The sequence below is a fragment of the Gadus chalcogrammus genome, chromosome 18 (genome assembly GCF_026213295.1).
Source record: "Gadus chalcogrammus isolate NIFS_2021 chromosome 18, NIFS_Gcha_1.0, whole genome shotgun sequence".
NCBI lineage: Eukaryota > Metazoa > Chordata > Actinopteri > Gadiformes > Gadidae > Gadus > Gadus chalcogrammus.
In genome coordinates this window covers 10,628,132-10,639,523 of record NC_079429.1, presented here as the reverse complement: position 1 = coordinate 10,639,523, position 11,392 = coordinate 10,628,132, and the positions used below count along the sequence as shown (strand labels likewise).

Sequence of the window (11,392 nt, the reverse complement as noted above, 5' to 3'; positions counted from 1 at the left end):
TACGATTCTCGGGAAAAAAAGAGGGGCTGGCAAGCACTTTAATTGTAGAATATATCATTTATAGGGTGGGCTTTTATTGATAACATAATTGAAATCACTGTCGTCCAGCATTGATGTACGTCAAAGTAATTTTAAGCTATGAGTTAAGTTTGAATTTTTCACATTGCGACTTTAAGACCAATTTAAGCCACTTTACTTTACAATGAGATTGTTTGAGGAAAGCCAGCACTAATCCTACACCCCGTTTCAAAAGTTGAGTGATGCATTGGACAAAACTTTGCGTCTTACGTATTTTTAATGAACCAATAAAATACACACACACCAGCCCAATGACAAATCTAAAAACAACCTTTAACTGTATGTCAGCCTACTCAAAGCATCCACAATAGTTTTATTTATATCATATTCACAAGGAAAATACACAATTAAACCACGCCTTGAGTACACAACGGTCCTCTATTCTTCCCTTCTCCTTCTGTGGAGTTCCTTAGAGGTAATGAATTAGTATGGCCTCTATAGAAAGCAGTGCCCTCCTGACAGTGCATTCTTACATTGAAATTGTACCCGTTTTACATAAAATATTGAAAAATAATCCCACCAATTCTATAATAACCAGTTTTTTCTGAATGCTTAAAACCTGTGATTCCTAAATGGCTGTCCCTGAAACCATTAACACTTGCCAATACCTTTACCAAGTAAGCCAAACTGAATTTTCATCATACCAAACATTAGAACCATAAAATATGTTTACCACAAAACACACTTTATGCAAAACTGTAAACATCTCATTGCTGCCCACTCATTTTGCAACTGAATAACACTTCTAGCAGAACTGTGCGCATTGGTCTCTACATTGATGCACAATTTCTCCAATTGCGATACCACATTGACAAATTCTATTGAAGTATACTCTGCATGATGTTGGAGTAGTAGTCCAAAACACTGCACTGTGAGAAATTAAATAACTTTTCCTTATCTTTCTTTTTGCAAAATAGTTTAAGAATTTCTGCTTTTGCAAGAGATGTCATGTTTTGTTGGTTTTGTACAAGGTTTTGTGACAAGTGAGTCTTGCAAAATAGACGAACGTTAAAAAGAGGGTGGCTAAGCAATCAGAAAACCTGTATACAGAGTTGAAACTCCAAGCTGCTCCTTGAATGTCGATATGTAATGGTATGGAGTTTTTGAAACTTACGTGTAAAAAAGACTAGAAATTGAATGTTTATTTTTCATTGAATGTTTACATAAAGTTGCACTGGGTGCCTTTAACTTAGAATGTAAAACATCAGTTCAAGTGCTTTTTTTTTTTTTACACACCATATGTTCCCCTATTTACCAGCATTTACATAACTTAATAGGTAAAACTCCTATTGCAAGAAGCAAATGACTCGTGTATGGGTTAACCTGGAAACCGAAGGATAACATTTCTTAACCCACATCCTTTATTAAAACACAGAACGTAAAAAAATGAAGTACACAAGGATATAGAAAACATTTACAGATTTACTACAGCAAAAACCTTAGCATGAATGGGACCAATATTTATTTTTGTGACTGGACATTTTAGCAAGAGGACGAATAACTGATCTCTATTGAGGGATCTGAAGCACTCCGATCATATTTTATTGAACTAAGAAAAATGCAAATTTAAGTTTACCACAAACATGTTTCATGACAATCATGTACAATTGATCAGGCTTTCAGTGTGTCCTGCCTCTGTATGAAATCAAGCATAACTAGCATTTATAATTTGGTATCCACAATCTTGCATTATTTACTGATTTCTAATGCTTCACTTTAGGCTTAGGTTTCATAGCAGTGAGCATACTGTGTGTCACGAGCAATGGCACAACATCAATACACAGCACATCCTAATGGTGCATAAATAAAACTACTTTGGCAATGTACATTTTCTGTCATCATTGGAAGGTTTCTGCCATTACTGCGTGGCATTCAATTACAGCAACTGTAATTATCATTTTAAATGTCCAAAATAAATTGTTGGTGTGAGACAGGACCGGGAAATATGAATATCTCTTTACATAAAGGCCATTGTACACTACACTATTTTGAGTGAGACAACAATGGCTTAAATTATGTAATCTCTCGGGAGGAAGATAATGAAAAGAAATGCCTCACTCACTGCTTAACTGTACGTTTGATCCTTTATTGTTTTCTAGACCCTGACACTGTAGACGCCGTCAATACATCAAGTTGCAATCCATCTTACGCATCTGTTTCACACACGGGGACAAAACCGCCAACAATTTAAACGGGCAGACAACTTGAAGGACCACGGAGGTCAGAAAGACCACCACCTCCCCCTATGCGTTTTTAAAACGTATGAGCTGTATATTGTTTATTAAATTACACCATGAAATGCCATAAAATAAATCTTCCGGTTGTGTAGGTGAGAGTGCCTTCAGTCCAACGCAATGTGCATGAGGGGGTTCTGACCCGCAGCAGACTTGGACTTCCTCATCTTGCCGATGGCTTTCTGGAGGTCCGACTGCTGGATGGGTCGGATGTAGTCCTCTGTCAGACTGTCAGGGAGACGGACACAAAAGAAGGACCCATGTAATTACCACAATGGTAACTGGATTGTATTTGAACTAGGGATCGACCGATTATCCGCCGGGCCGAATATCAGCGCTGATATTCGGCCTTTAGACATTTAGAATTATAAGCCTTTTTTTTTGATCCGACGGCCGATAAGAGATCAAATTAAAACGGGGTTATTTTGGCTCTGATCCAGCCGCGCCTCTCTGTCTGCTGTCACTACGCTGTCTCCAGCATTGTCCCACCAACAGCACCATCTGATTGGTTACACGCTCTGGTTACACGCAGAGCCACGACGGGTAACAGCCAATCAGCAGTGAAAGCTGTGCCTGCACAGTGCCCACTGCTCACACACACGGCGGAGAGGAGAAAAGGTTTCGTCTGGTTTGGTTTCGAGGTAAGTTAAGGCAGCAGACTCTTACGAAATTATAATAAACATCCCAGTCCTCTATAACTCACAACTCCTAGTAACATTACTGTGGGCCCAATAACGTTATCGAAACATAAGCGGCAGCTCTGCTCGCTCGCAGTCCGTTAATCACTCGAAACAATGTTGCTGATAATATCGATATGGAAATAGTGTGATAGTAGAAGTCTGTGTGTGAGGGGGAGAGTAAAAACCTAATAAAACTCAATTGCGTAACTGCGTAAACACGGAGCCCCTCGAACCCCTAGGCTTTAAGGTGAAGGCTGATTAGCTTTTAGCATAACGTTAGCCCAGCGGTCCGCTTTCTCCTTCTCGGGCTCTAGACGCTCAGCAGACTGTGGCAAAACTCTACAACTCACGACAACTAACGTTACTGTGAGGCCCAATACAACTGAAAATAAATTTTCAGTTGTAAAAGATTAACATTTCAGTTCAGGAAAATTTTAGGGAGCCATTTATTTGTTTAAATTGTGTTATGTTGCAAATCTGATAAGCTGTTGTGTTTATTAAACATATGCTTAAAGGCATTTAAATGAAGTTAAGTGTTGTTTAAATGAAGTTAAGTGTTGTTTGAATGAAGTTAAGTGTTTTTACGCCAATATTTTCCCTTTTTCTGTAAACTAATATCGGCTACAAATATCGGTGATCGGCCCCCTTGACTTCTAATAATCGGTGTCGGTCCTGAAAAAACCATATCGGTCTATCTCTAATTCGAACAGTGGCACAATGAATACCTCACATGACAGTGACATCTGGAGGCTGTGCCAGGGCATCGCACCAGCAGCCACACTCCCTTTGACAGACAGCTTGCTCTACTTCCTGAATTACTGGGTTTTTTAACCAAACTCACTCAGGATTTGAAACAAGCGGTGCCATGGGGGGGGTCATGTGTTATGGGGGGATGGGGATCATGTGGCCTGGGGGGTTGGGATCATGTGGCCTGGGGGGTGGGATCATGTGGTGTGGGGGTCATGTGGTGTGGGGGGGGGGGGTCACGTGATATGGGGGGGGCACGTGTTATGGGGGGGTCACATGGTCTGTGGGGGTCACGTGGTGTGGGGGTCACGTGGTGTGGGGGGTCACGTGGTGTGGGGGTCATGTGGTGGGGGGGGTCATGTGGTGTGTGGGTCACGTGGTGTGGGGGTCATGTGGTTTTGGGGGTTCATGTGGTGTGGGGGTCACGTGGTGTGGGGGTCATGTGGTGTGGGGGGGTCATGTGGTGTGGGGGGGTCATGTGGTGAGGGGATCATGTGGTGTGGGGGTCATGTGGTGTGGGGGTCATGTGGTGTGGGGGTCATGTAGTGTGGGGGGGTCACGTGGTGTGGGGGTCACGTGGTGTGGGGGGTAGGGATGAGTCGGTCGCGACCGATTCGTTCACAACGAACGAATCCCGAACGTGAACGACAAGAACTGGTTCCCCAAAACAAGAAGAACTGGTTCTTTGATTCTTTTTTTTTTAACATAAAACAAAAATATGGTCACGTTAATAAAATATACAAACGAACAGAGCTTCGTCTCCCCGCGACCGTATATCGATTGAGTCTACAACGTTCTCAAAGATTCAGCCAATGAGAGGTAGCAATGGTGTTGCCATGGCACCTGGGTAAACAAATGACAAGGTGGTACCGTCGAATTTGCGCGCTTTCTCTGTCTGACGTATCTTGGGTCATACCATTCGACGTGTGGCCACTCATATATCCCGCTACATTTCCGAAAATAGACTTGACCTCCATCTGTTTATTGGATAAACGCATTTCCCAATCCCAGGAGTCTTTGCCCCATTCTACGTCAATTCAAGAACAAACAAAGATATTAAACTGGAGTTTGTATTTTTTATTTATGACCATGAAAGTTCTGTAATGCCTGAATAATGAAGAATTAAATGTAAAGTAAAAAAAAATATAAAACCATGAATGAAATATAGAGAGTAAGCAAGTGGTATAAATATTGGTGGGACGTTTGTTTGTAATATATAGTATCTCTTGTCGATTTTCACGCAGGGTAGAGCCTAGAAGTCGCTTAAATTATGCTCAGGGACGTCTCGCGGGGAGGGGGGCAGACACCTGTGAGATTCCCTGAAAAATGAAGTAATCTGACGTAACGAACGAATCAAAACGAACAAATCGTTATAGTGAACTGAATTTAAAGAACTAGTTCCCGGAAAATAATCATTTTGCCCATCCCTAGTGGGGGGTCACGTGGTGTTGGGGTCACGTGGTGTGGGGGTCACGTAGTGGGGGGGTCACGTAGTGTGGGGGGGGTCATGTGGTTTTGGGGGGTCACGTGGTGTGGGGGTCACGTGGTGTGGGGGTCACGTGGTGTGGGGGGGTCATGTAGTGTGGGGGGGTCATGTAGTGTGGGGGGGTCATGTGGTTGTGGGGGGTCAGGTGGTGTGGGGGTCATGCAGTGTGTGGGGGTAACGTGGTGTGTGTGGGGGGGGGGGGGGGGTCACGTGGTATGGGGGTCATGTGGTGTGGGGGTCACGTGGTGTGGGGGTCACGTGGTGTGGGGGTCACGTGGTGCGGGGGGGTCATGTAGTGAGGGGGGGTCATGTAGTGTGGGGGGGTCATGTAGTGTGGGGGGGTCATGTGGTGTGGGGGGTCATGTGGTGTGGGGGTCATGTAGTGTGTGGGGGTAACGTGGTGTATGTGTGGGGGTCATGTGGTGTGGGGTCTCATGAGACGCGGTACCTGTCAGCTTTCTGTGTGTGCACGAAGTCTCGGACGCAGAGCAGGGCGGCGTCGCGGCACATCTCTCTGAGGTCACTTCCTGAGAAGCCTTCGGCCTGCTGCGCAATGTCGGAGAGGTCCACCGATTCCTCCACCTGAGAGAGAGAGAGAGAGAGAGCGAGAGCGAGAGAGACACACACAATGTCTTTCAGCGACTCAAATATCATTGGGTGACGTAGTCCGTTGCATCGGTGACACGTTTCATTCGTCAACAAAATAATCCAACTTGCAATTCTTTCTTTTATGTCTGTGAAGTTGTGTCTCACTGGAAGGAGACCATATCGATATCAGCTGGAAGGCATTCTAGCATTCCAGAAGACCCGATGTTACCGTGAATTACGTTCGGTGTGATATACGTACACTTTCATTGTCCAAGATCAGGTTGAGAATCTGCTCTCTCTGCGCAAGACCCTTGAAGGAGAGAGGGAGAGAGTTTCGGATTTCACTTTGTGAATCCCATATCCCTATGGATTGTTTCACAGCGTTGTGTCTGGTGTTGTGTGTGCTTACAGGCTGGTTGATGTGGAACCTGGTGGGCATTCTCCTGAGGATGGCAGAGTCCAGATCCTGAGGACGATTGGTTGCGCCCATTATTATCACCTGGAAAAAGAAACACATAGAGTGTTGTTTAGACAGAGAGCAAAAAAATACATTTGGAAGGAAGAAGAGATGGCAAGAACACAATGGGGATGAAATGGCAACTGCCCGACCAAAGTCAACTCTTTGTATTGAATGCATTAGATTTTGGACATTCGTGGTTTGAACTCAGAGCTGGCAATATACCGTAAATTATTTCACTGAAAGTAACTTTTGGAATCGAAATTGGTGATCCAAAAAAAAAAAGCCAGTCCAGTTGAGCTACTCTCGCATGCTCCTTTTTATTCCTGAATCCATGTCTACAACTGAGGAGTACATCAACTAGTGTATACCTGACAGTTGAAGTCGGTGTCCAGGCCATCCCATAAACTCATGAACTGGGCCTTCATCATGGCTGTGGCCTCGTGGTCATTGCTGGAGCGGCTGCGCAGGAACGAGTCTAAACCAGAACCAACCATTACACAATCGAAATGTAGCGTGTTCGTTGGGTTGTGTGTGGTGTGTGTGTGCTTGTCACATACCTATTTCATCGATAAAAATAATCGATGGCTGCAGTTTGACAGCCAGTGAGAAGACAGCAGCCGCCAGCTTCTGGGATTCACCGTACCACTTGTCAGTCAACGTGGACGGCTGCAGGTTGATGAACCGGAAGCCCGCCTCTTTGGCTGTCGCCTTGGCGATGAGAGTCTTCCCACAGCCGGGTGGGCCATAGAGCAGTACACCTAAAGCACCGAGAAGGGAGACACGGACACAAAAAAATTAATAATAATGCATGTATCGCTCTTAAGAATTAACCATGTGCTATACTAAAGAAATGTCGACATAGGATTCTCAAGTATTAATTTTTGGTAAGGAATTTTCATATTCATCAGTTTAATTTTTAAATAAAAAATGTATGAAAATAAATATTGCTTTCTCCAGTGTCCATTTCCGGAAGGAAGGTCCAAGCTGTACTGCATGGCAAATTTCGCCACAAGAGGACACTGGTTCAACAATTTCAAACAGCCATAAGAAATCATTTTGATGCATGGGATCAGTTCAAATCTATGATGTTACAATGGCTGTCAGGTCAGAAATCCCACTCCTCCTTCTTACCTTTGGGCGGTTGGAGGAGTTTGGATCCTTCGAAGAGGTGTCTCTTTTGAACGGGCAGTATGACCGTGTCCTTCAGCTCAGTGATCACCTCGTCCAGGCCAGCAATGTCCCGCCACGTGATCTACCAAAAGAGAGGAGAGACAGAGAGCATATAAGAGAGTAGTAGTAGAGAGCAGAGAAAGGAAAAGAGAGAGGATACAATATAGAAAAGAAAAGGAGACACAAGGAGAGGAGGGGCAAGGAGAGAACCAGTGATTGGACGAGGAGAAAGGAGACAAGCGTAGGAGCGATAAGGAGACAGAGGGAAGAGAACAGAAGAGAGTAGAGGAAAGGGCAGGGTAAGGAGGCAAGAGAAAATGGGATGAGGTAAGAAGTAAAGAGGAGAACAACACATGAGGAGACACAAGCATACATTTAAGAAAATAATCTCTAATCAACCCTATACCTATGCGGCAATCAGCCCTAAATGCTCAAAGAAGCACGGTTTTCAGCTCTGCTACTTCCCAGCTTTTAGCCTCACAGCCAAAAAGTCAGGGGGGTGGGGGGGACCTTTCTGTTTGGAGTTGGCATGTTCTCCCGTGTTAACGTGAGTTTCTTCCCCGGTTTCCTCCAACCATACCATCCTACAACCATACCAGACCTACATGTTAGGTGAATACCTCTGCAGGTGTACTCGGCCAAGGCACAAGCAGTGGACTGGAGGTTGGTCCCGGGGTGCCATGAAGAGGGCTGCCCACTGCTACTAGTGCAGCAGCTACTGATAGATAAATAGAGCTGTCATACATTTATCAACCGCTTGTATCTGGCAACCGCTTGCAATAGAGCCATGCCCTCAATGTGATGAGCAGCAACGAGACCAGAGATATTGTTGCAATTTGCGGTTCTGTTCAGAAATCTGTTTGAGAATCTATTTTGATGATATGCAGTGGTACGGTTGTTTTTTATTTGTGTTAGTTGTGTATCGCCTGATAATTTTTTACTTAAATATAAATGCCGACAGACATATAAAGCTACTGTTCTTTGCTGTACATAACTTACCATTCCCTCTACTTTGACCCGGCACCTATTTTATTTAGGCCCATGTGCTATGCATACTGAGCAATTGGAAGTGGGTAAGTGTGCGTGTACCTGCATGCTGAGGGGGTCTACCAGGTGCGCTGCGATGCTCATCTCATACTCGGAGAGCTTGACGTTCTGGACTCCGATCTGACGCATCAACTTCTCCGCCTGTCGTGAGGGGGAACAGAAAGAAAGAGAATTAGATGATATATGTTATATGGTGGACATCATTATAGTTGTCCATGTGGCTCGTATTTAATCAAAAGGAAAACATGCCAAACATTTGCAGGCTGAAGTCGCAATGTGTTACATTTCCACATTTCCACTTCCGCTTATCAACTGGGAGTCTTAAAGGGATACTTCACCCTTTCAGAGCCGGCGTTCTCTCATTATAAAATCGCTATTGTAATATAATTTTTTATTTTTTTTTTCCGACAGTCTAACCCAGTCTTCCGTTGGCCCAGCTTCACTGATCTAATTTTCTCCCGAGACCACGTCGAATGACGTATTGGACGTCATCTCGGGAGAACTTTGCTTGCCTGCTAGAAGGGCCGAGGACAAACCACTGGTTCCGCAAATCTGTGAGCCCACCAATAAGGAATGAGGGGGGGCGGGAGCTCGCGTACGAGATGTAAACACAATGTTCGCCATGTTTCTTCACCGCTTAGCTAGAGAACATATTCGCAATGTGAAACAGCCAGAGTGGATTTTGAAAATCTTTTGTTGGATTCGGACATTCAGGGCTATTAGTACGAGCCAGAAAACAGCCAGGAAGAATTTACACAAATAGAGGAGGAGGCTGCTGCGGCTGCAGCTGAACAAGCCTTGCCTGTTGCCGAGGACGAGGAGCCGAAGCGCGCCGGTTTGCTCTGCTCGCCCATAGACACTTACACAGAGTCCCTGTGCTGCAGCGAATTTCAGCGATGCCAGTTGCTTCTAGAATAAATGGCTGAATCTGGCGAGGATGGGGCCATGTGTGTAACCTCTCACCCAGGCTTCAAGCCTCATCTGAACAGTTGGGTATTGGATACATATTTCCAGACCCAGAAAGTTAACTGGAAACGCCAGCCAAAGCCCGCCGGGTGTTTGTTTTTTTACTAACACATTTGCTACAATAGTTTTGAGTACCGGGGAACGTGACATTGTAATTATCCAAAAGTAGCCAATCTTATTGGCAGAGCATAGGCTTCGTTACGTTAGCTTGAAGTCTGTGTAATGCTGTATAGGCTACTCAAGGCATAATTTATCTTGCTTTGCTAATGTTGTTCTCTTTCTTTCTTAGACAGTATCGGCTTCCTGTGTTGTCCAGGCCATCAGAGCTAATTACAAAGCACAAGATGGGCGGTACCGTGGCTACCAGGAGACAGTAGATGCTCAAGATGAGCTGTGACTATTTTTACTCTAGCAAACGCACCCACAGCTCCAGCTCATAATAATATGTACATTTTGATGCTGTTTACAACAAACAAGCAGCCACTCTGCCTATATAAACTATGCATGTGCTACAACACACACACACACACACACACACACACACACACACACACACACACACACACACACACACACACACACACACACACACACACACACACACACACACACACACACACACACACTACCTGTTTCTGTGCCTCTAATTTCTGTTTCCTGGTGGGATCAATGGCATCCACCATCCATTTTATTGTGAAGTACGTGACAGCACCAAATATGGTAAGTCGAAAGAGCAAGCCAAGGACCTCATTACGTCCCAGGGGTCGAGTGATACTTTCAGTGGGTATCTCCTTTAAAACCATCTTTCAAAGATGGCCCTGGAAGACAAAAAGCATATTGTAATTCAGTGGAAAAATGCATTCCCTTCTCACTCTCATTTATATATGATTTAATATTTAGCAAACTGAACACCTATTAAATTATTTTTTAAGCATACTGTAGCAAAATTACATTATAATTATGTTAGTTCCACAAAACTTGAGGTAAAATCAATGTAAATTGAGACCATGACGTAAGAGCACATGCTTATTTGTTGCATAATAGTTATAAACACTTTGTGGTTACTAAACAATCCCCACTATAGAAACACATTCGTGAATGTGTCAGATTTTGATCTGGTTTTGTTGGGGATATGTCATAATGTTATCGCAACTTTATAATCTGAATTAGACAGAATTCCTAAAATGTTTGAAACTAAGATATTTAAGCTCCACTTTCTGTTTTAAAACACTGAACCTGTTTAAGACTAAGAAAAAAGCTTTGTATCCAAATACATGCAATTTCTTGTTCAGTTGCATCAACTACGATTTTGTTGTTTTGTTAATTGTTGAAAAGACACAAATGTGCTTTGTGTCAGAACATATGAAAGATGCAAATGCGTTGACATGTGTTTTTTATACACTTTTACAGGAAACTGACTACAGTGAAAACGAAACTTTAATATCAGCTTGAGTTGGTAGATCGCTAGCGTTAGCTTGACCTTCTAACAAGCATGCTCTCTAAAGATCCTCCTTATAACATGGGGTTCAGGTGCACATGAGATAAGAAAGCAGCGTACTGATAAAAGACGTGAGAAGAAGAAGCTGTTTAGAAAAACATTCAATTTGGCCATTTAGAAAGGAAACAGTGCTGGATAACTCACCTCGTCACACTCCCATGAAGTCTTCTGCGCGACACATAAATCTCTTCTTCACCCTACAGGCACGTGTAGTGATCATCGGGTTTGTGAGTGCGTTACCGCCACCTAGTGGACTGGGGAGTCATTGGATATTAAAAAAAATAAAAAAAGGAAAAGTAAAGGAAAAAGAACATAACAAAATACTACTCTCTCTATGAAACCAACATCTACATCTCTCTGCGGTAGGACGGTCACAAACAACTGTCCTCTGTTCGCTGAAAGCCAAAACCCCCCATGCGAGTTAATGTTGCCATAAAT

General features: G+C 43.7%; 2 protein-coding genes across 3 annotated transcripts in view; both read right to left on the bottom strand.

Annotated features, from left to right (window-relative positions):
- The window catches only part of LOC130370987 (cGMP-dependent protein kinase 1-like), a 298,669-nt gene that overhangs the window by 175,420 nt on the left and 111,857 nt on the right, over positions 1 to 11,392 (bottom strand). The window lies entirely within an intron of this gene.
- LOC130370994 (outer mitochondrial transmembrane helix translocase) lies at positions 245 to 11,204 on the bottom strand. Its single transcript, XM_056576578.1, has 10 exons — positions 11,099 to 11,204; positions 10,086 to 10,274; positions 8,533 to 8,631; positions 7,405 to 7,525; positions 6,831 to 7,031; positions 6,642 to 6,748; positions 6,223 to 6,312; positions 6,073 to 6,123; positions 5,674 to 5,807; positions 245 to 2,540 (listed from the first exon to the last, which is right to left on the bottom strand). The coding sequence occupies exons 2-10, from the start codon at positions 10,257 to 10,259 to the stop codon at positions 2,420 to 2,422; spliced, it is 1,098 nt and encodes a 365-aa protein (XP_056432553.1). The 5' UTR covers positions 10,260 to 10,274; positions 11,099 to 11,204; the 3' UTR covers positions 245 to 2,419.

Coding starts and splice junctions, on each gene's coding strand:
- LOC130370994 (XM_056576578.1), bottom strand. CDS start 10,259: ATGGTTTTAAAGGAGATACCCACTGAAAGTATCACTCGACCCCTGGGA. Junction 8,632..10,085: donor AATTAGAGGCACAGAAACAG/GTAGTGTGTGTG, acceptor CCCTCACGACAG/GCGGAGAAGTTGATGCGTCA. Junction 5,808..6,072: donor TGATCTTGGACAATGAAAGT/GTACGTATATCA, acceptor TCTCTCTCTCAG/GTGGAGGAATCGGTGGACCT.